Raw genomic sequence first — 20062 nt, 5'->3', positions numbered from 1 at the left:
TTAAGAAACAATCACACAATTAGTAAATGGAGCCCAATTTTTTATTCAGGCTCTCTGGCTCCAGATTCAGAGTTCTTAACCATAAAGCTTTGCAGACAATATATTCTGAGCAGAAAAAGAAAAAATAGTACATTAAATAATTTCTTGATACTGTAAACATTTATATAGATTCCAACACATTTGTTTGAATTATTCATATAAAATTAAATAAGTAAACCATAGGAAAATCATTATTGTATTTCCCTACCAGATAAGATTATGTATACATTCAGGAGATATTATTCTTATTCATTGTTACAACTTTCAGATGACATAAAATGACAGAAATGCTGGGATCAGATAGTAAATTCTTTATTTTACATTTAGCCATTTGCCCATGTTTTAATCTTTATACTTTAAGTTATCATGGATCTTCTGTGCTAATAGGTTCAAGTTTCTATATTACACTGTACTGAATGGAAGACATATCAATTACTTGATAATTAAAGTATGTTTTCTCTCTGAAGGCAACTGATCGAGAGGGAGATCCAATAACATATGCCATTGAGAATGGAGATCCACAGCGAGTTTTTAATCTTTCAGAAACGTAAGTTAAAAATAATTTCTAAATTTATTTTTCTTTTTAAAATGTTAAGCAATGTACTGGTAGCAAGAGGACAGACTTCTAATCAGAGACTTTCAGCTGTTTGTAGTTTTATTTTACTTTTTTTTCCTACGAGTGTTAATGAGAGCTGCGGGGGATAATTCTGAATCCAGAAATCATACCTAGGAGACTGTTTATTTATTTTAAAATGTTTTACTAGGTAAAATCCACTGAGGTGGAAACAGTTCATTTGCAGGTATAACCTGGGATTAATTTAGATCCCTTTAAAATTGTCAGCTACTCATAATAACAAGGATATTTCTACAAAGAGTAACTTGGCACTAAATTGTTCAAAGGGAATTTTGTAAGAAAAAGTGTAATTCAGATGCATTTAAGGTGCCACCAAAGTCCATCCTTCAATTTTTGAGTAATATAGGTATACTCTAAAAAAGCTAAGCTAAAAATATTTCATGCCCATTCTAAGCCCCTTTGAGGTCTATGTCCATGTCATTCTACTCACCTCTCTGAACATATCAAAGATAATGTCAGTCATAACTATTGAGGAAACTGACAGCAGGCATTAAAGAAGGCATTGACGTTAGCTTTGTTTCTCTTCTTCAACAGCAAAGTAGCCACTCTGTTGTTACGTGTGGCTGGTTGTCAAAGGGATGTTCTTGCTATCTCTCTGTTGTTTTCTGTGTGGTCCTGAGTGGTTTTACTCCCTAAAAGGATGGAAATCTAAATGTAGCCCATGAGTATAAAGTGAAAAAATTGACAAATTAGCCAGGCTCTGCTTCAGTCTCAGGAACATGTGGTACACAATGCCAAATCAAGAGAACCCTGTGTGGTCACTTGATCTTGTAAGAAAAAAACACATGCAACTTTGCATTGACGAGGATGGTACAGCCATGAGTTTGTATGCCTGGATACAATATTTCCCAGATTTTTAGATTTCACAGATGAATAAACTTCCATTTAAAAAAGGAAGAGATTTACTATTTTGAATTTTCCCCCATAGGTACATACTAATCATAAGTAATTATAATTTACAATCATTCTTAAAGAAAGAAAACTTTGTAAAAGGGACACTTTAACAGTAATCAGGACTTTGTGGTACTGGCATAAGAATAGATGTCTGGATTACTAGGATAAATTAAGAATCCAAAAATAACCACTAATATTTATGGTCCATTGATTTACAAAAAAAAAGGGGGCCAAGACAATCTAATTAGGAAAGAATAATCTTTTCAGTAAATGAAGCTGGGACAGCATGCGAAGGAATGAAGTTGGGTCTCTACCTCACACCATCTGTAAAAATTAACTCAAAGTGGATCACAGACCTAAATATAAGAGATTAAACTATATACTGTAGAAGAAAATGCAGATGTAAATCATGATTTGGGTTAGGCAATGATTTATTAGATATGATACAAAAAGCAAAAGTGATTAAGAAAAAGACTAATAAGTTGCACCTCATCAAAATTTGAAAAAATGTAATTCAAATGGCACCATCAAGAAAGTGAAAGACAACACCACAGACTGAAAGAAAATATTTTAAACATATGAAGAATGTGTAAAGAACTAGTATATCTCAAAAATAAGCAGATAAGTAATCTAAGGAAAAATGAACAAGAATTTAAATAGACATTTCTTTGAAGATATATGAATGGCCAATAAGCATGTGGAAATATGCTCATAATCACTAGTCATTAGGGAAATCAAATTACAATCATGAAATACCACTTCACATCCTCTTATAATAACTATAATGAAAAACAAAGGAAATAGCATACATGGGTGAAGATGTGGAAATATCAGAATTCTCATATATTTCTGGTGGGAATGTAAAATGTACACTCTGGAAAACTATTTCTCATTTCCTCTAAATGTTAAACATAGAGTTACCATATAACTCATCAATTCCACTCGTGTCTATTCAAGAGAAATGAAAACGTTATGTCCACGTAAAAAGTTGCACAGAAATGTTTATAACAGAATTATTTACAATGGCAAAATGTGGAAAACAACCCAAATGTCTGTCTACAGATGAAATGAATTAACAAAATGTATATCCATACAGTGGAATATTATTCAGCAATAAAGGAAATTAAGTACTGAAACATGCATGAACCTTGAAAACATACTAAATGAAAGAAGTCATTCACAAAAGACCACATTTGGTATGATCCCATTTGTATTAAATGTCCAGAATAGGCCACTCTATAGAGACAGAAAGTAGACTACTGGTTGCCTGAGGCTGGGGGCTGACAGAGAATAGGGAATGACTGCTAATGGGTACAGTGGTGAAAATATTCTAAAATTGATTGTGGTGATGGTTGAACTACTCTGAAAATATGCTAACATTTATTGAATTGTACACTTTAAATGGGTGAATTCAATGATATGTGAATTATATGTTAATAAAACTGATAAAAATAAGAAAACAATGAAGTTTTCACCTGCCCTGGTCTTACTTTCTCTGTTAAAGATTTCCACTCCTGTGTTTATCTGTTTTTCTCTTGATGCTGAAGGATTTTAAAACTGCTGATTGTGAAATCTAATGAGCTACCAGTTTTATCAAAGACATTCTCACTTGTGCTGCTACCCTAGCAAGTGTTTGTCTACGACTCTCTAATTTATGCTTTTGAAACCAAACAGACACACCTAGTTGGTTACAGAGGTTCTTTAAAGTGTGAAAGATATCAATGCAGCATCCTCTTTGTCTGAATTGACCTAAACAGACAGAAATATCCTTAAATGCAAACTTCTTCCAGACAGCTAGAGTAGGGCAGGACTCTGTGATGATTGTATGGTCTCTGTTGATCATTCAGGGTCCAGTACACTGCTCTCATTGCCTTTTATCTTATGATAATTTTATTTCAGCCACTTCTTCGATGTTGTTCCCATTGATAATTATAGGCTAGCCTAGACCCTTAGCAATATATTTCAACACATTTGAAATGGGAGAATATTGATATTTTAATCCCTTCCCTCTTTGAAACTTCTGGGATACTTGTGCAAATTTGCATCACCACTTCTATGTAAGTTTTAAGGATTTGAATAATTCAGATGCTCTCTCAAAAAATAATAGAAAAGAAATCATATTCTGTCTTATCAGATGCTTCAGTTCATATAAATAGTGATTTTGGTTACATTTTCCTTCTTAAAACAACAAAAAAAGTACTTGCTCATTGTTTACATTAAATATTATTTTATGCTATAATGCCAATTTTAATAGTAATCATTACAATATCATTCATTACCTTACCTTTTTTTCCATTGAAATACAAATATGCCAAAACATTTTTATAATTCTTTAAAAAATATTAGTTGTAAAGAATATTCATTTCAATGCTAGTGTGGATTTACCAAGTGTTGAATTGTTATATGCATTTTTTTCAGTGTCATAGCTTTATTTTTTTTTAACATCTTTATTGGAGTATAATTTCTTTACAATGTTGTGTTAGTTTCTGCTGTATAACAAAGTGAATCAGCTATATGTGTATATATATCCCCATATCAACTCCCTCTTGGGTCTCCTTCCCACCCTCCCTATTCCACCCCTCTAGGTGGTCACAAAGCACCTAGCTGATCTCCCTGTGCTATGGGGCTGCTTCCCACTAGCTACCTATTTTACATTTGGTAGTGTATATATGTCAATGCTACTCTCTCACTTTGTCCCAGCTTACCCTTCCCCCTCCCCACATCTGCAAGTCCATTCTTTATGTCTGTGTCTTTATTCCTGTCCTGCCCCTAGGTTCATCAGACCCTTTTTTTTTTGATTCCATATATATGTGTTAGCATACGGTATTTGTTTTTCTCTTTCTGTTAACACTGTATGACATTTTAATGAATTGGATTAGTCATATGGCCAGGAAAGAAACTTATTCTTTGAGGAAAAATGCTTGTTCCTTAAAGATCACAATCATTCATTATGTAAATCAGTTAATGTTATGTATTAAATGGCCAAATCTTTATGGTTCTGTAGTGTAATGCATTATTTTAATAACTTTTTATGTCTGTGCTAATAGTTGCATATGATTCAGCAAATATTTATTGAGCAAACATTCATTTATAAGTAAATACTTAAGTAAGATGTAAAGAAACTTCCTCTGCAAGTATTATGGCAAAATATTTGTTATTTATTGCAGGAAGTTGAGGAATTCTTATTGATGTCATCATTGTAGCATGAGGCATGTGATGTAACACTTAAAGGCTAAGTGCTAAACAAAAGAACCTAAGAGTTATTTGTGCCCCTTGTTAGAACTTTATTTGAAAATTTTATATCTTCACTGGCATTTTTCTTTCTCTCTATGTGACTAAATTAATTTTGACACTAAATTTAAAGCTTACGTTTTTCATATCAGTTTGAACTACACTGAAGATAACATGTAAGAAAGATGATATGCATATTTTTCTGTAAGCTCTACTCTCAAAATATATGCTCAGATCACCCTTCTCACACAGCTGGTTCATGCCTCCATCATCTTACCTGAATGGCTACCAATATCTAAATCTTTCTATTGGTCTGTGTTTGTTAATCACTAATTACTGTTCAACATGGAATGCCATATCAAACTAGAAGCAATCACACATTTTGAGGTACACTCTACCCTCTCTAAATATCATTTTAAGGCCTGAAAAATGATGCCCAAATCAGCATGATAAATCTGCCAAAGACTCAGACACTTGTAAGTATAAATGATGTTAATCACAACCAGTAGAAGGTATTGAAAAAGATTAATGGAAGAATACAAAGCATGAAACCTGTGAGATAATCTCTTTCAGTGCATAATTATGCTGCTGCAATATTTCCTAATAAATGATGCAATTTGGGAAAATGAACACTTAAATAGAAGGTTTGTTTGGAAATAGATACCCTCTAGTACTTTTTATCTACATTGTTTAAACAACTTTTGAACACCATTTTTATGGTTTGGCAAACCAACTCATTGTATAAAAGAGCTTGATTTTCTCAATCCCAGTACATTTCAGGAATATAGCCTCAGTGTTTGGTGAGGGAATTCTGTGCAATATAATTAATATAATTGAGGTTAAATTCACATAGCATAAAATTAACCATTTTAAAGTCAACAATTCAGTGGCATTTAGTAGACTCACAATGTAGTACGACTATCAATTCTATCTAGTTCAGGAACATCGTCATCATTCCAAAAGGAAACACAAAACCGTTAAGCAGTTACTCCCTACTTGCCCTTCCCCTCTGCCACTGACAACCACCAAGTTGTGTTCTGCCTCTATGGATTTATATATTTTGGATATTTCCTATAAGTAGAATGACACAGTATGTGACCTTTTGTGTCTGGCTTTTTTCACTTAGCCTAATGTTTCAGAGTTCTTCCATGTTGAAGCATATCTCAGTACTTCTTTCCTTTTTATAACTGCATAATATTCTGTTACATGTGTACACAGCAGTTTGTTTATCCATTCATACATTGGTGGAAATTTGGGCTCTTTTTCTGTTTTGGTCATTGTGGATACTGCTAATATCCACACACATACACACACACACATAGATACATGTATTTAAGCACACACAAATATACATGTATTTAAGCACCTGTTTTCAGTTCTTTTGAATGTATATCCAGAATTGGAATTGCTGGGTCATATTGTAATCATTTACTTTTTGAGGAACTGCCAAACTGTTTTCCATAGTGATTGAACCATTTTACATTCCCTCCAGCAATGTACAAGTGTTTCAATACCTCCGTGTTTTCATCAACTCGTTATTTTCCCATCTGTTTTGTTAATTATTCTAGTGAGTATGGAGTACTATCTCATTGTAGCTTTGATTTGTATTCCCCTGATGACTAATGATGTTGAGCGTGTTTTCATGTGCTAATTTGCCATTTGCATATCTTCTTTGGAGAAGTATCTATTCTTTGCCTATTTTTTAATTGGGTTGTTTGTCCTTTTTGCTGTTGAGTTGTATGGAATCCTTTATATATTTGGAGAACCAGACCATTATCAGATATATGATTTGCAAATATTTTCTCCCATTTTGTAGGGTTTTTTTCACTTTCTTGATACTGTACTTTGATGCACAAAAAATTTTTAATTTGAGGAAGGTCAATATATCTATTTTTCTTTTTTTAAAAATACATATAGTATTGCTATTCTGTTTATTTATTTGCTTATTTTTAATTTATTTTATTTATTTATTTTTGGCTGTGTTGGGTCTTTGCTGCTGTGCATGGGCTTTCTCTAGTTGTGGCGAGCGGGAGGCTACTCTTTGTTGCAGTGCTCAGGCTTCTCATTGCGGTGGCTTCTCTTGTTGTGGAGCATGGGCTCTAGGCGCACAGGCTACAGTAGTTGTGGCATGCAGGCTTCAGTAGTTGTGGCTCACAGGCCCTAGAGCGCAGGCTCAGTAGTTGTAGCACATGGGCTTAGTTTCTCCGCGGCATGTGGGATCTTCCCGGACCAGGGCTGGAACACGTGTCCCCTGCATTGTTAGGCAGATTCCTAACCACTGCACCACCAGGGAAGCCCTATCTGTTTTTCTTTGTGCTGTTCATGCTGTTGTTATCATATTTAAGAATACGATATCAAATCCCAAATCATAAAGATTTATCCCTATCCTTTTGTCTAAGAGTTTTATGGTTTCAGTACTTACATATAGATTTTTGATCCATTTTGAGTTAAATTTTGTATATGGTATGAGATAGTCCAATTACGTTCTTTTGCATGTAGATCTCCAATTGCCCCAGCACTGTTCGTTGAAGAGATTATTTTTTCCCTATTGAATGATCTTGGCATTCTTGCTGAAAATCAACTGGCCACAGACGTATGGATTCATTTCTGGACTCTGAATTCTATTCACCAGTATACACGGGCACTTTCGAATGCCCTAATTTTCCAAGAAACTCTCTACCCAGTTTTTCCTGCCAGGCTTTTGGTTTTCTACTGTATACCTCAAACATAAACTATGGCCTCAGATGGCTGCAGGTTGCTCCCTGACTTACACTGTTTTCCAGGAATACCCACTGCTTTGCCACCTTGAGTGAATTCTGAGTTAGGCAAAACAAGACAAAAACCATGTATTATTCCTTCAGACAGCCTCCAGACCAGTTGGAATAGATAAACACAATTCTTTGTGAATAAGGATAGTTTCACTGCCTCAAGAAACAAGGACCAGAGTAGCACACTGGGAATGTTGACCACCATCTTTAAGACCACTCTAAGCCAGGAAGGGCTGGGGCAAGGACAAGTAAAAATGGAACGAATCTTTACTACAATTTTTAAGTTGACTTTTTCTTAATTCTACCTTCATTTGGGTGCTGTCAACCTTTGACTGTTTTCCAGAGTTCTATCAAAGTTGTTTCTTATTTATCCTGCTTTATTTTTCGATGCTTCTTTGGAGAGACCACTTCTTCAAGCTGTCTACCTCACCATTTTCACTGACATCACTCTTGTGCAATATATTTTCAATTATGTAAAATTTAAGTAGCACTATTATTGATGTTTTATCAGGAGTCATTCTTATGTATTTTTAGTATATGGACTGATAAGATTTACTGCATTTCTAAATGCAGCCTAATGTATACTGCTTTATAGCTTCCATTCAGCTGGTAGCAGTAGTCCTCCTTTCCAATTATTTCTGGAATTTTGTGAAAGGATGCTTGTGTGTACTCATAAGCTAGTCTTTCAGCTATGAATACCAAAAGACAGTACCTATTTTTTCTCTCTTTTTCCATTTCCCAAATATCCTAACTGTCTACGACATTGGGACACAAGGCACACATCGTCTTAAGCAAAGAACTATTTCCATAATAATCACCAGACTATGAAAAATAAGCTATTTAGGTATAATATGGCTCTAAATTCTAATATAATATAAATTTCTAGTGATGTTCTAATTTAATATACAAGGCATAATAGAGTCAAAGCTTAAACTGAGGAGAAACATGGAAAACAATAACTGAATTTTCTTCTTTCTTTCATTTTACTATGGATAGATTTTCAGATTTCTTGTTTCTTAGTTACTTACGAATATGTCTCAGAAGCAATAAATGATTTACTTTTCTCTTTGAATGTCATTTTAGAATGGGGTTATCTGAACCATCTGCAGTATGGCAAGTTGATCCAAATCTGATTGTTACAAACTACTCTGGGAATTGATTTTCAGTTATTTGGACAAAACATTTTAAAATGTACAAGGAGCAAAGTCACTTTTTCATAGTCATACCATATGTTCAGAACTTTTTTTTAGTCCATATCAATAATAACAATAAAATAAAACAAACAGAGTAACTGTGACTCTGATTTTGATTCCTTGGCATTGACTCTCTGTACTCAACTACCATATGTAGTGCGGATTGCTTAAATTCCACTATAACAACAAAAGCACTTGCATTAAAATGAAAGCCTTTTATCTATCAAAAACAAATTATGCTTTTATACTTGATAAATATTTTTAATGTTTTGTTAAATTAATGTAACCTCTCCTTCACAATAGATACTTGTTAGACCTTAATTAAAATGCCATGTACAATGTCAGATTGTAATATCTAAGACATAAATGTAGAACTTGTTTTAGAGAACATAATAAGTGACAAAAGTGTTATAAAACAAGTTACATGGGAGAATAAAAGCTTAAATATTTGAAAGTATGTATTCTCAACAGTGAAAAGGTTAAGAATTAGTATTAAAAGTATTCTAAGTATGAGAATTTTTTCCCAAAGGCTCTTCATCTCCCATTATACATAATACTTAAGAAATATCTAAATTTCAAGAGAATAACAAAATGGTAAAATTGTTAGTGTATCAACAAAAGAGTTTGTTTTTATAAATTGTAAGATGAGAGAATGAATGTTCGTAAAATTATATTATCTTGAAAAGAATGTAAAATATGCAGCCTGAGTGCTCTTTTGAAAGCAATTATAATGTATTTAAATATGGTTATAATAGAGAATAAAAAGAAATATTAAAAAACCTATAATATCTATGAAAGTTTTAATATTCCACTGTATATTTTCTAATTTTCTACAATAAGACTCAGTTATTTTGAAATTTGGAAAGAAGAAAAATTTTAATCTCTATGGTTTATTCAAAGACGAAATTTAGATGTTTGCATTTCTATAGTGGTCACATATGTGACAATGAATGGGAGTGGTGATATAGATTAAAGAAATCACTTTTTTACTCAAAGCATTATGAAACTGCTGAAGATTAATGGACTCTTTTACCTTTGAAATAATCACAAACAAGATAGATATCTTTCTTCCTGTAATGAATTAAGCATAGTTTGTTTTTTGTTTTTTTTTCCCTTGGAGGCTACAGAATCAACTCACTTATCTCATTCAGTTTGGCAATTTTTCATTATTGCTAAGAGGTTCAACAGCCTTAAAAGCCTTTTTTCAATTTTCAGCATGAATTCTAGAATCGGTCATCTTAAATACTCAAGCTATGTTTGTTGAAAGGAAAAAAAAAACTATCAAAAGTAGTTCACAATAGTAGAAAGACTCCCTGTGACATAATATTTTTTTCTGTCTCATGTGTTTGTTTGTTTTCTCTGTCACTAGTACTGGGATTCTAACCTTAGGGAAAGCACTGGACAGGGAAAGCACTGATCGCTACATTCTGATCGTCACTGCTTCTGATGGCAGGCCAGATGGGGTGAGTACACTCTTTGGGAAAGGGTTTTAAAAATAGTCCTAAAGAAACTGAGAGAACCTTGTAGTTTATATTCTAAAACAATTTATTACAATCATGAATTTATGAATTAATCTCTTTTTCATTTGGAGCAACTACTTAAAATTAGTCAAAGTGCTTTTTTCTCCAATGGGTTCTTTTGCGGTACGCAGGCCTCTCACTGTTATGGCCTCTCCCGTTGCAGAGCACAGGCTCTGGACACGCAGGCTCAGCGGCCATGGCTCACGGGTCCAGCTGCTCCGTGACATGTGGGATCTTCCCAGACCGGGGCACGAACCCGTGTCCCCTGCATCAGCAGGGGGGCTCTCAACCACTGCGCCACCAGGGAAGCCCTCCAATGGGCTCTTTTAATCAATGAACCTATATTCTGAATTTGTTATGGAGCTGCAACTTTGACTTGACAGAATAGATACGGAATTTGCTCTCTTACCTAATTTATGGGGAAAATGAAATCTAACTTAGTCTAAGAAGTATTTCATTGTGTCCATCACCAGCACAGCACTGGCAGTTCTGGCAGTTTTACCATGTTGGAATCTATTTCCTTTAAAGTCACTTTTTTGAGGGTGGGGGACAGTGGATGGACAGGAATTTGTGCATAAATACCTTAAAACACTTAGGAAACCAAGTTGACTGATTCTACAGGTTATTTGTAAGCAGCACTCAGAATCTTGACTAATCCTTCATGATTGAAATGGTTTAAAAGGGCCAATAATTCTAGAGAAGATAAATTTTATTTCCTCTGCACCTAAAAATTAGTATTAAAAATAAATAAATTGGGGCTTCCCTGGTGGTGCAGTGGTTTAGAGTCCGCCTGCCAATACAGGGGACACGGGTTCATGCCCTGGTCTGGGAAGATCCCACATGCCGCGGAGCGGCTGGGCCCGTGAGCCATGGACGATGAGCCTGCGCATCCAGAGCCTGTGCTCCGCAACGGGAGAGGCCGCAGCAGTGAGAGGCCCGCGTACCGCAAAAAATAAATAGATAGATAGATAGATAGATAGATAGTTTAGTTATGTAGGTGTGTTTTTAAATTATTTGATTGTATTCTTCAATCTACCCATCCACAACTACCACTCTTCTGATTTTTAAACACTGTAACAATGCATTCGTTGGCAGTGCTTTATTAGACTGTTTTTTTCACCATTTCTATGCCACAAAGTACCTTTTGTCTTTAGTCTAGTGCATATCGGCCAACTCAGCACTGTTCTCTAGAAATAATTTCAAATTCAGTATAAGTGTCTAGAAGACTCACCCAATTCAAATAGCAATGTATCTCCAGTTTACTTGAAATGACTTCTTTAATCAAAAAAATAGACTGGATGGGGGTATATAATGCTCTCCTCACGCTTTTTGAGGCGGATTGCTGTAGAAAATTTGCCATACAAAGTTGATACTAGACAGTTTTATCATCTTAATTAAAAATTAGAAAAAAGATAAGGATAATTACTTAAATTTGGTAAACAATCTGCCCATAATAAGCTATTTGCCACTTTTCAAACATTAGATAAACAGCTATATGTGGAAAATAAAATATACAAAACAGTTTTAGTAAATAGTGAGGCCAAGAGAAGGCACTTAAAGATTAGGCGAGTCAATAAAAATAAAATCTAAGATTACTCTTTACATATGCAATCCCCTTAATTAATATGGTGTGCCTATATAAGATATATGTAAAGAAGTCAGTCAGAATCTCAAGAAGAAAATAATTGAGAACTTGACTTATAATGAAAGTTTAATGTGTAATTTGGCTAGGAAGTAACTGAGGGGGAAAATTCTAAGGAAAAGAGGGAATTATTAAGCATGCAGTAAGGGCTATAATTAGAGTGAAGTAAAATTAATAAGGAGGTTTTAGGTCAACCATTTGAGATAGGTCACATGATGAATCAGAAATTAATGGAAGTAATATTAGGTAGGACCTTTTACCTCTGGCCTTAAAAGTAAGATTTCTTAGACAACAGTAAAGATGGAAAAGAAATAGCATATTAAGCTATCTGGCATAGTTTCAGTCTACTAATTATGGCTTTGGCCACATAAAAAACTGAAAATAAGTTCTGGGCTAACATTAGTGGTTTAGTTCTTTCTAGAGATTTTTTTTTCAGTTATTTACTTGTTAATTTCAATTCTTCTTGGCCAGGTCACTTAGCATTTCTAGTTCCCTCAATTTTTCTTTCTTTAAGAATGAATAAGGTTTCATTCAGCTTTAAAATAGCGAGCATTTTAAGCAAATTTGTTTCATTTTCAAAAGCTTGTACTGAGAATATCACTAGGAAAAGAAACATTTAGATTTCAAACAAAAGCTTCTTCAGTTAGTTTCATCATTTATATAATTTTAGGGATCGACTTATACATGTGCACATACAGTGGGGTGTTGAAGAAGGAAGTAATTACAAAATAATAATAGTCTCATATTTTGATAGCACTTTTCTTATCTAAATATTTAAACTTATGTCCTTTGTAGAATTATAGTAAAATTAAACCTTTAGCCTTAATAATCACAGGTTTTAAGAAAGGTATTTAATAAGAACACAGGTGGATGGACTTTTCTTAAATAAAAGGATTACCAGCAATTTATGTGAAACAGATTGCAAAGATATAATTTGAATATTGCAGAATAGAGTCAATAGTTCTAATGTGTAGCCCAGAAATCTGCATTTTTAATGATAATCCAAGTGATTCTGATGCAAGTGATCTTCAGACCTCTTTCCAAGAAATATATAAGCTGGAAGTTATTCTATGTGTGTTTATTACTTTACATTTCTGCCAGAGAAATGGATATTCTTTATTTCATATACTATCTCTAAGATATGGATAAATACATCTATATGGTCTATAAATTTCAGGCCCTAATAGCACAGGAATGGTGGATTTGTTATTTACTTCTTAGTTCGCCTAGTGATCCAGTTCTCATCTATACAACCCAGTTACAGACCACAGCCTTTGAGGACCCAGTATAGTCTGAAATGAGCCCACTCCATAGTGTCAAGAATGGGAATTTTAAAGAATAGGATGGACACCCGTAAAGGAAATACAGATAGGCTGGCACTTTATGCAAGCAGTTAGAAGGAAGGTCAGCAAACTCTAGCATGGCTACTCTTAGATTTTGGCTCCCAGCTGTCCATTTTAATGTCCCCTTCACCCTCAGGCAAATTGGGAACTACTGCTACTATAAAGGCACATCTTTTTACTAGCTTTAAATCTTTCACTAGCTTTAACTCTAACACAACTTTTAAAGAAATAACATTTGTTAAAATGATTTTTGTTATTAAAGCAATGTGTCTCTCTTAGAGAAAATTTGGAAAATATATAAAAGTTAAAAGGAGAAAATAACATGACCTGTATTTCATCTAATCAGATGACATTTAAATTTATACATATCCATATACATCTACACACAAGCATATGTTGATGTGCATGCATTCTTTAAATTAAATGATTTCATGGAGAGATGCACACAGAAGATTGCACAAACCATAACTGTGCAGCTTAATGAATTTTCACATAGTGAAAATACTTGTATAATCACTATTCAGAACAAGAAACAGAAATTAATTAGCACTCCAGAAGCCCAGCCTTACAATCGTGCCAGTCTCTACCTTCTCCACAAAAGTGATCCCTATCCTGACTTCTATCACAGTGGAGTATTTCTGCCAATCTTTGAAATTTATATATTTGGAATCACGTAGTGTGTACTGTGTTGTGTCTGACTTCGTACACTCAGCCTTACGTTCATGAAATTCATTGAGGTGAATGTAGTCTGTACATTCTTAGTATCACATGTTATTCTGTTGTGTGCAAAAACCACAATCTATTATATAAACATCTACTATTGGTGGGCATTTAGGTTGTTTCCCGGCTTTGACTAAACAACACTGTTCTACTTGTCTTTGACATTTCTTTAAATAAAATTTTATTGGAGTTTTAAATACAGAAATATATACAAATCATGCTGAATAGCTGTATAAATTTTTACAAAATAAGCCCATCAATGTAGCTAGTACACAAATAAAGAAATAAGCCATTATCAATACCCAAGAATTCCCTGCTATGCCTGGTAATATTTTTAATGACCACTGGACATTATATGTGAAAAATTATAAAGGCTTGGAATAAAATTATATTGCTCAAAAGAAGATTTAATATATGTCTGTTAAAATAAGGACAGATCACCTTAATCCAACCAAAATTTGACTATTGAGTTTTAATCTGAGTAAGGCCTGGTCTAGACCTTATGCAGCATTACTCATAGTGTATAGAACTTCAGTGATCCCAACAAAACATGTGCTATATTCAGTCTTTGATTAGACAGAGCAGTTTCCAGCTTGTGTCATGTATAAAGATGTTCCTTGATTTTGCAACAGAAAGGATGGGATATTTACCAGGACTTCTCCTCCTTAGTAGCTAGGAAGTCCAGTTTTTGACCCCTCGGGCCCATGACTGCTGCAAAATTTCTTCAGATTCACTTCCTCTAAGTCACTTCTTTATGCTCAGCTTTTTAGCCTCTCACCCCACATCACTTACAGATTAGGGCAAATCCTGTTTGTCTTTTTTAAACTGAAAGTTAAGTAATTCTCTCATGACAGTACCATCCTGCTTTTCCTCCTACTTTTTATTTGCTGTTATTAAATATTTAATATCATAGCATAGTGGATTTTTCATTTTCCAGCCTAGAATACTTTCGTTCTCTAATTTTGGTCTCAGCCTTCTGTGATCTGCCCCTCACTGTGACAGAGCTGGGTGGAGGGCATGTGCTATACTCAGGCTTTGATTAGACAGAGCATTTTCCAGCTTGAGTCATGTATGAAGATGTTCCTTGGATAGTGCAAAAGTCATTGACCTACAGTATGTTCTCGAGGTGCAGCAGGCTAGGAATTTTACCTTTTAACCAAGTAGCACATACTACTGATAAGATTACCCACTTGCCATTTCCTTAGGCTGTATAACCAAAAGGTTGTTTGTGTGTGTGTGTGTGTGTGTGTGTGTGTGTGTGTGTGTGTGTGTTTTATGATTAGTGGTCCTCAAACTCTTGGTTTAGATGTGAACCTAGAAAATTACTAATATAGTATTTTCTGGTAGTATTTGCTTACTTGAAAATACCCATTTGACATACCATGCTATTTTATAGTGTACTAGTTATATTTTTAAACAGTACAACATATAAGTGGTAAAAACTGCAGAAATGTTACATTTCAGAGAAAAAGGGGTAGAAGTGTCTATAAACAAAAACTTACCACCCACAAAATGTGAACAAGATAAAGGTAAAACACTTTCTAAAAATAAGCCTCCAGGAAATATTTGACATTTTCAAGAAGATGTTTGCCCTTTAATATCATTTGTTTTTTCCATCTGTTTTTTGAGGTGTTTGAAAATTGCGAGATTCCTCTTTTTTTTTTTTCTTCTCTTTTTTGGAAAGCTAAGGAATAGGAATAGTAATGAGATGCCTTTCAGATAGACAAATGCCAGTATGACTAATTAACTGACATCAAAATAAAAATAACTCCTCTCACATTTAATCCCCCCCATTTTTATTTTCTTTAAGACCTCAACTGCCACGGTAAATGTGGTGGTGACAGATGTCAATGACAATGCTCCAGTGTTTGATACCTATCTTCCCAGAAATCTATCAGTGGTGGAAGAAGAAGCAAATGCGTTTGTGGGTCAAGTAAGGGTAAGTGGAATATTTATGTGTATCTTAAATATATTTTTTAAAAGTGAGTAATTCTCTTACATTTTAATTTGAAAAGAGATTCAGCTAATGCCATGTGTTAAATGATAGAGCATCAGAATTATCTGAAAGCAATAAGCAAGATCACTTGTGTATAAGACAAGATGTTTTATCACTTGGGTATAAGACAAGATGGAATAAAGTGCATTCATTCTTGATCACTGTGATGGATAACCTTCAAGATTTTTTTTTTATAAACCATATTGTGTCCATTTGGATTTAAGTTGTTAAGCTCGTTGATTTATATTTTATGACCATTGTATAATTTAAACATTGATTCATTTGAGAGTATTATTTTCTTATTTAATATATATTTTTACTTTCTGGAATTACAATAAAGTATTTTTAGAGAAGTATGTAATTATCTATACCATTAAGCACAAGTTTGGAAATGCATACCTCAAACAAAACACAAATGCTTAGATGTAATGTCATTTGCTTGTGTAAACATATCTTTAGCATCTCCTGTGTACCTTATATTTCAGTTGCATCCCTGTCCAACATACTCAACATTCATTTCTAGGCATGCTCTCTTAATTCCTAACTGGAAATATTAGCCAGTTTCTCTTACTCTTTTGATGAATAATCCCATTTTTCTTAAATCAGAGACAATACTTTTTTCAATTAGGCCATGTCTGGTCTTGAGCATAGTGGTCTAGAAACCATAAGATGAGGGAAATTTTTGAGGAATGTACATATATCTTGAAGTGTTGACCTCAGATGATGCATCTATGTGGTCTCCAGACAAGGAAAGAATCCTCCAGCAAGAGTGAGTCAACCTGGTACCCCAAGTCCAGGTTTCAGGGTCCTACATATTTCCTGTTAAGGCCTGGAGTTTTAAATAAGAGGTTTGCCGGTGCTTTGCAGTAAATCTTCTCTACAATTCAACTACTATTACAATCAAACAAAGGGTCTGTTTTTTCAGTTCAATCTTCTCTCTGGCTTTAAAAGAGGAGGGTTTCTTTAAATGCTGTTAGCGAGACCCCTCTGACTTGAGCTTGAGCTCATCAGTTTTTTTCCTGAGAGCACTGACAATACTTGCAACAACTGTTAACTCCATAGTCATTGTCATTATCATTGTCACTATCTTTCTCAAATCCTGGAGAAATTGATAAGATATACATCCCCTTATGCCTTTTTACCATCCCAATTCACCACAAGAGAGAGTTTTGTAATTATTCTGTTACAACATGCCAAGTGGTCTTGATGCCATGTGGCCAGCAAAACATTCAACCTCAGAACCCCACACAGTACCTCTGGTATCAAAAGTTTAACTGTAGATTCTACACGAAAAAACCTGGCGACAAGAGTCAGGTATAAATAGTTTTTCTGAGAAGTTAAAGTAATACTAATAGGGAAGTGAGGAAGTGATGCAGAGAAGAGAAGGCAGACAATAAAGGGATTGCAGTTAACTAGCTGTCCTTAAGAGAAATGGAGCTTAAAAGGGCAAATTCTGGGAAGTGACACAAAATATATTCCCCAGAATTAATGATCCTGAAAAGTGATGGAACTGGTAAATTCACACACTAACACCTGAGAGTTCTTGGTCAGCGATGCTGTGGATGAGGGCACATTTTCAGCACTTCCTGCCTCCAGGCAAGCATCCAGCTCTCTGCAATTCTGATGTAAGGGCTTTCAGTGAGACTGCAGTTACTAGCAGATGGAAGTTGGCCAGAAACTATACATACTCTGAGGGACATGCATGGGGCACTGACAGTTTCTGTTACACCAAGCAAAGAAGGTGATTAAATCTATAAGAGGGGCATGTTCTGAAAACAGAGAAAGGGGGCAATGTTGAAGCTGATTCATGAAGGATGAATACTGGTGAGAAGGAAGTTGAAAGGGGTTAGAAACTATCTAAGGAAAGTTGATTGCATGCATAAAAGCATAGACAAATGACAGCATGTGACATATCATAATTACATTAAATAAGATGTGACACATCATAAATGTTTCTCTTTACCATATTGTAGAAGGTGCTGGGGAGACCTCTAGAGGGTCTGAGGTGCTGGTATCATTAGATTTTTATTTTATAAAGATTGCTGCTAAGGAGATTGTAATGGAAGATTATAAATCCAGAAAGGTGAATTAGAAGGCAATTATAATAGCCCAGCTGAAATCCATGGCTGTACATTCCAAACCAGTCTAACAGCTCTTCCCTTTCACCGTGGGTGGGTTTTTGTTATTAATTTTGAGGTGTACCTTTGAACACTGGGATCTCTGAAACTACTAGGTCTGTAGAAATACACTTGTGAAGGGAACTTGCTTGCAGCTTTAACAATTAGAAACTCTTCCCAAATAAAACTTGTCTTCGAAAAAAAAACAAACAAAAACTTGAACTAATGTGATAGTTTAATCATAATGATAGTTAAGTTATATTACAGTTGTCACTCTAGGATGCCACTTTGATGAGAACTGAGAATTATTTTAATCATATCTGTCAAGTATTCAGATAAAATAAAGAGATATTGGAAATTTAGGAAGATTATCTTTCCCATTTCTTTTAATTTACTTAGCATTGGAGACATAAAACCCATAGGGAATATACAGGTCATAACACATACATAGACATTAGCATGCTGATTGATTTTTAGTTTTATTTTTCCTTTCCCTTAACCTATCTTTGCCACTTTTCCTAGTGATTCTTTGTCTTTGAAAGAATTACAGCATTAACTTTTATTTATTGTCTCCTGGTTCTTAAATTTGATGAGAAACATTCTCTATAATTTCTCAGCATTAAAAATTGAAATATAGACTTTAGCACTCATAATTTGATAAAGGAATAATTATCCTGGTCTTTAGGCAATAACATGTTTTCATAAAAAACAAAATGAGCTTGAAAGTACAAAGGAGAAGGAAACCATCCATAGTAGTCGCATCCCACTGATTCAGCACAGTTCCAGTTCATAGAATGGAACTTCGATGCATCACAATGGTCTCCTATTGCTACCTAATGATAACTATATAATACATTAATTTCGCTAAATGACTCATGCTCCACTTATAAAATTTAATTTTAACTGTCACCAAAAACTATTAAGACACACTTAAAACCAAAATATGTATGGTTAGTTATTGTATTCAATTTGAGTTACCAACTTCGCATTTTTGTTCTAATGACATTTTAGTACGAGTAAACCAATATTTGAATTCAAATGCTAAAGGAACCATGTATTTCCTTTTTATTTATTAAGATAGTGTTGTAGTATCAAACTTTACTTACTAGGTAATACTTCTGAAGCAATATTTCTGGATTATACAGAGCCAAAAGTTTTATTAGCATATTAAAAATAAACTTAAAAAAAATTTGAAGTATAGTTGATTTACAATGTTGTGTTAGTTTCAGGTATACAGTAAAGTGATATGGTTATGCATATATATATATTTTCAGATTATTTTTGTAATAGGGGCAGAGTGGGCACGCAGCCATTAGTATTATATATGACTATTAACACGCGACCCTTAACGCGGTTAGAGGTCCCGCTCAGTCAGCCTCGTTGTGGTCTTCTGGGCAGAATGCGACGAGAGGCAGATGGAGGCCTTCTCCCCAGGGCCCTCCAGGCCCTGCAGCCTCAGGCCGCTGGGTGAGCTGGGGGCCCAGGGACAGGCTGAGGGCTGTGTCCTGCAGAGCTCCATAGCCCTCGCCAGGGCCGCCCACTGGCCAGGCCCAGGCCTTGAAGCAGCTGCGAACCTCTCCCCCATCCCGGCTTTCGTGACCTAATGGTGCCCGCAGTCTCCATGGGCCATAGTCTGTGGAGGCCTCAGCAACTGGACTACATGGACACTGCCATTAAGGTAGCAGCTTCAACCAGCTTCAGTCTCTCCATTCAAATTCAAAAATTGGTACAGCTTAGTTCAGTTGTCTACCCCTAGGAGGTGGCCAGAGGTCAGGGTTCGATAACATTTTCCCCTATAGGTTATTACAAAATATCGGGTATAGTTCCCTGTGTTATACAGTAGGTCCCTGTTGGTTATCTATTTTAGATATAATAGTGTGTTTATGTTAATCCTGAACACCTAATTTATCCTCCCCTCTTTCCCCTTTGGTAACCATAGTTTGTTTTCTATGTCTATGGGTCTGT

General features: G+C 34.7%; 1 protein-coding gene across 17 annotated transcripts in view; it reads left to right on the top strand.

Moving 5' to 3' along the window:
• PCDH15 (protocadherin related 15) overlaps positions 1–20062 on the top strand; it is a 729696-nt gene that overhangs the window by 480257 nt on the left and 229377 nt on the right. For 16 of the 17 annotated variants that reach the window (XM_060118371.1, XM_060118174.1, XM_060118091.1 and 13 more), the window contains 3 exons: positions 507–586; positions 10129–10222; positions 15795–15923. In XM_060118371.1, the coding sequence (XP_059974354.1) occupies positions 507–586; positions 10129–10222; positions 15795–15923 (303 nt within the window). The remainder of the gene's footprint in view (positions 1–506; positions 587–10128; positions 10223–15794; positions 15924–20062) is intronic. The other variant, XM_060117928.1, reaches the window with a different exon arrangement.

The sequence above is a fragment of the Mesoplodon densirostris genome, chromosome 1 (assembly GCF_025265405.1).
Source record: "Mesoplodon densirostris isolate mMesDen1 chromosome 1, mMesDen1 primary haplotype, whole genome shotgun sequence".
In the NCBI taxonomy this organism is placed as follows: Eukaryota; Metazoa; Chordata; class Mammalia; order Artiodactyla; family Ziphiidae; genus Mesoplodon; species Mesoplodon densirostris.
The sequence above is the reverse complement of the archived record's forward strand: the minus strand, read 5'-3'. Positions and strand labels throughout refer to the sequence as shown.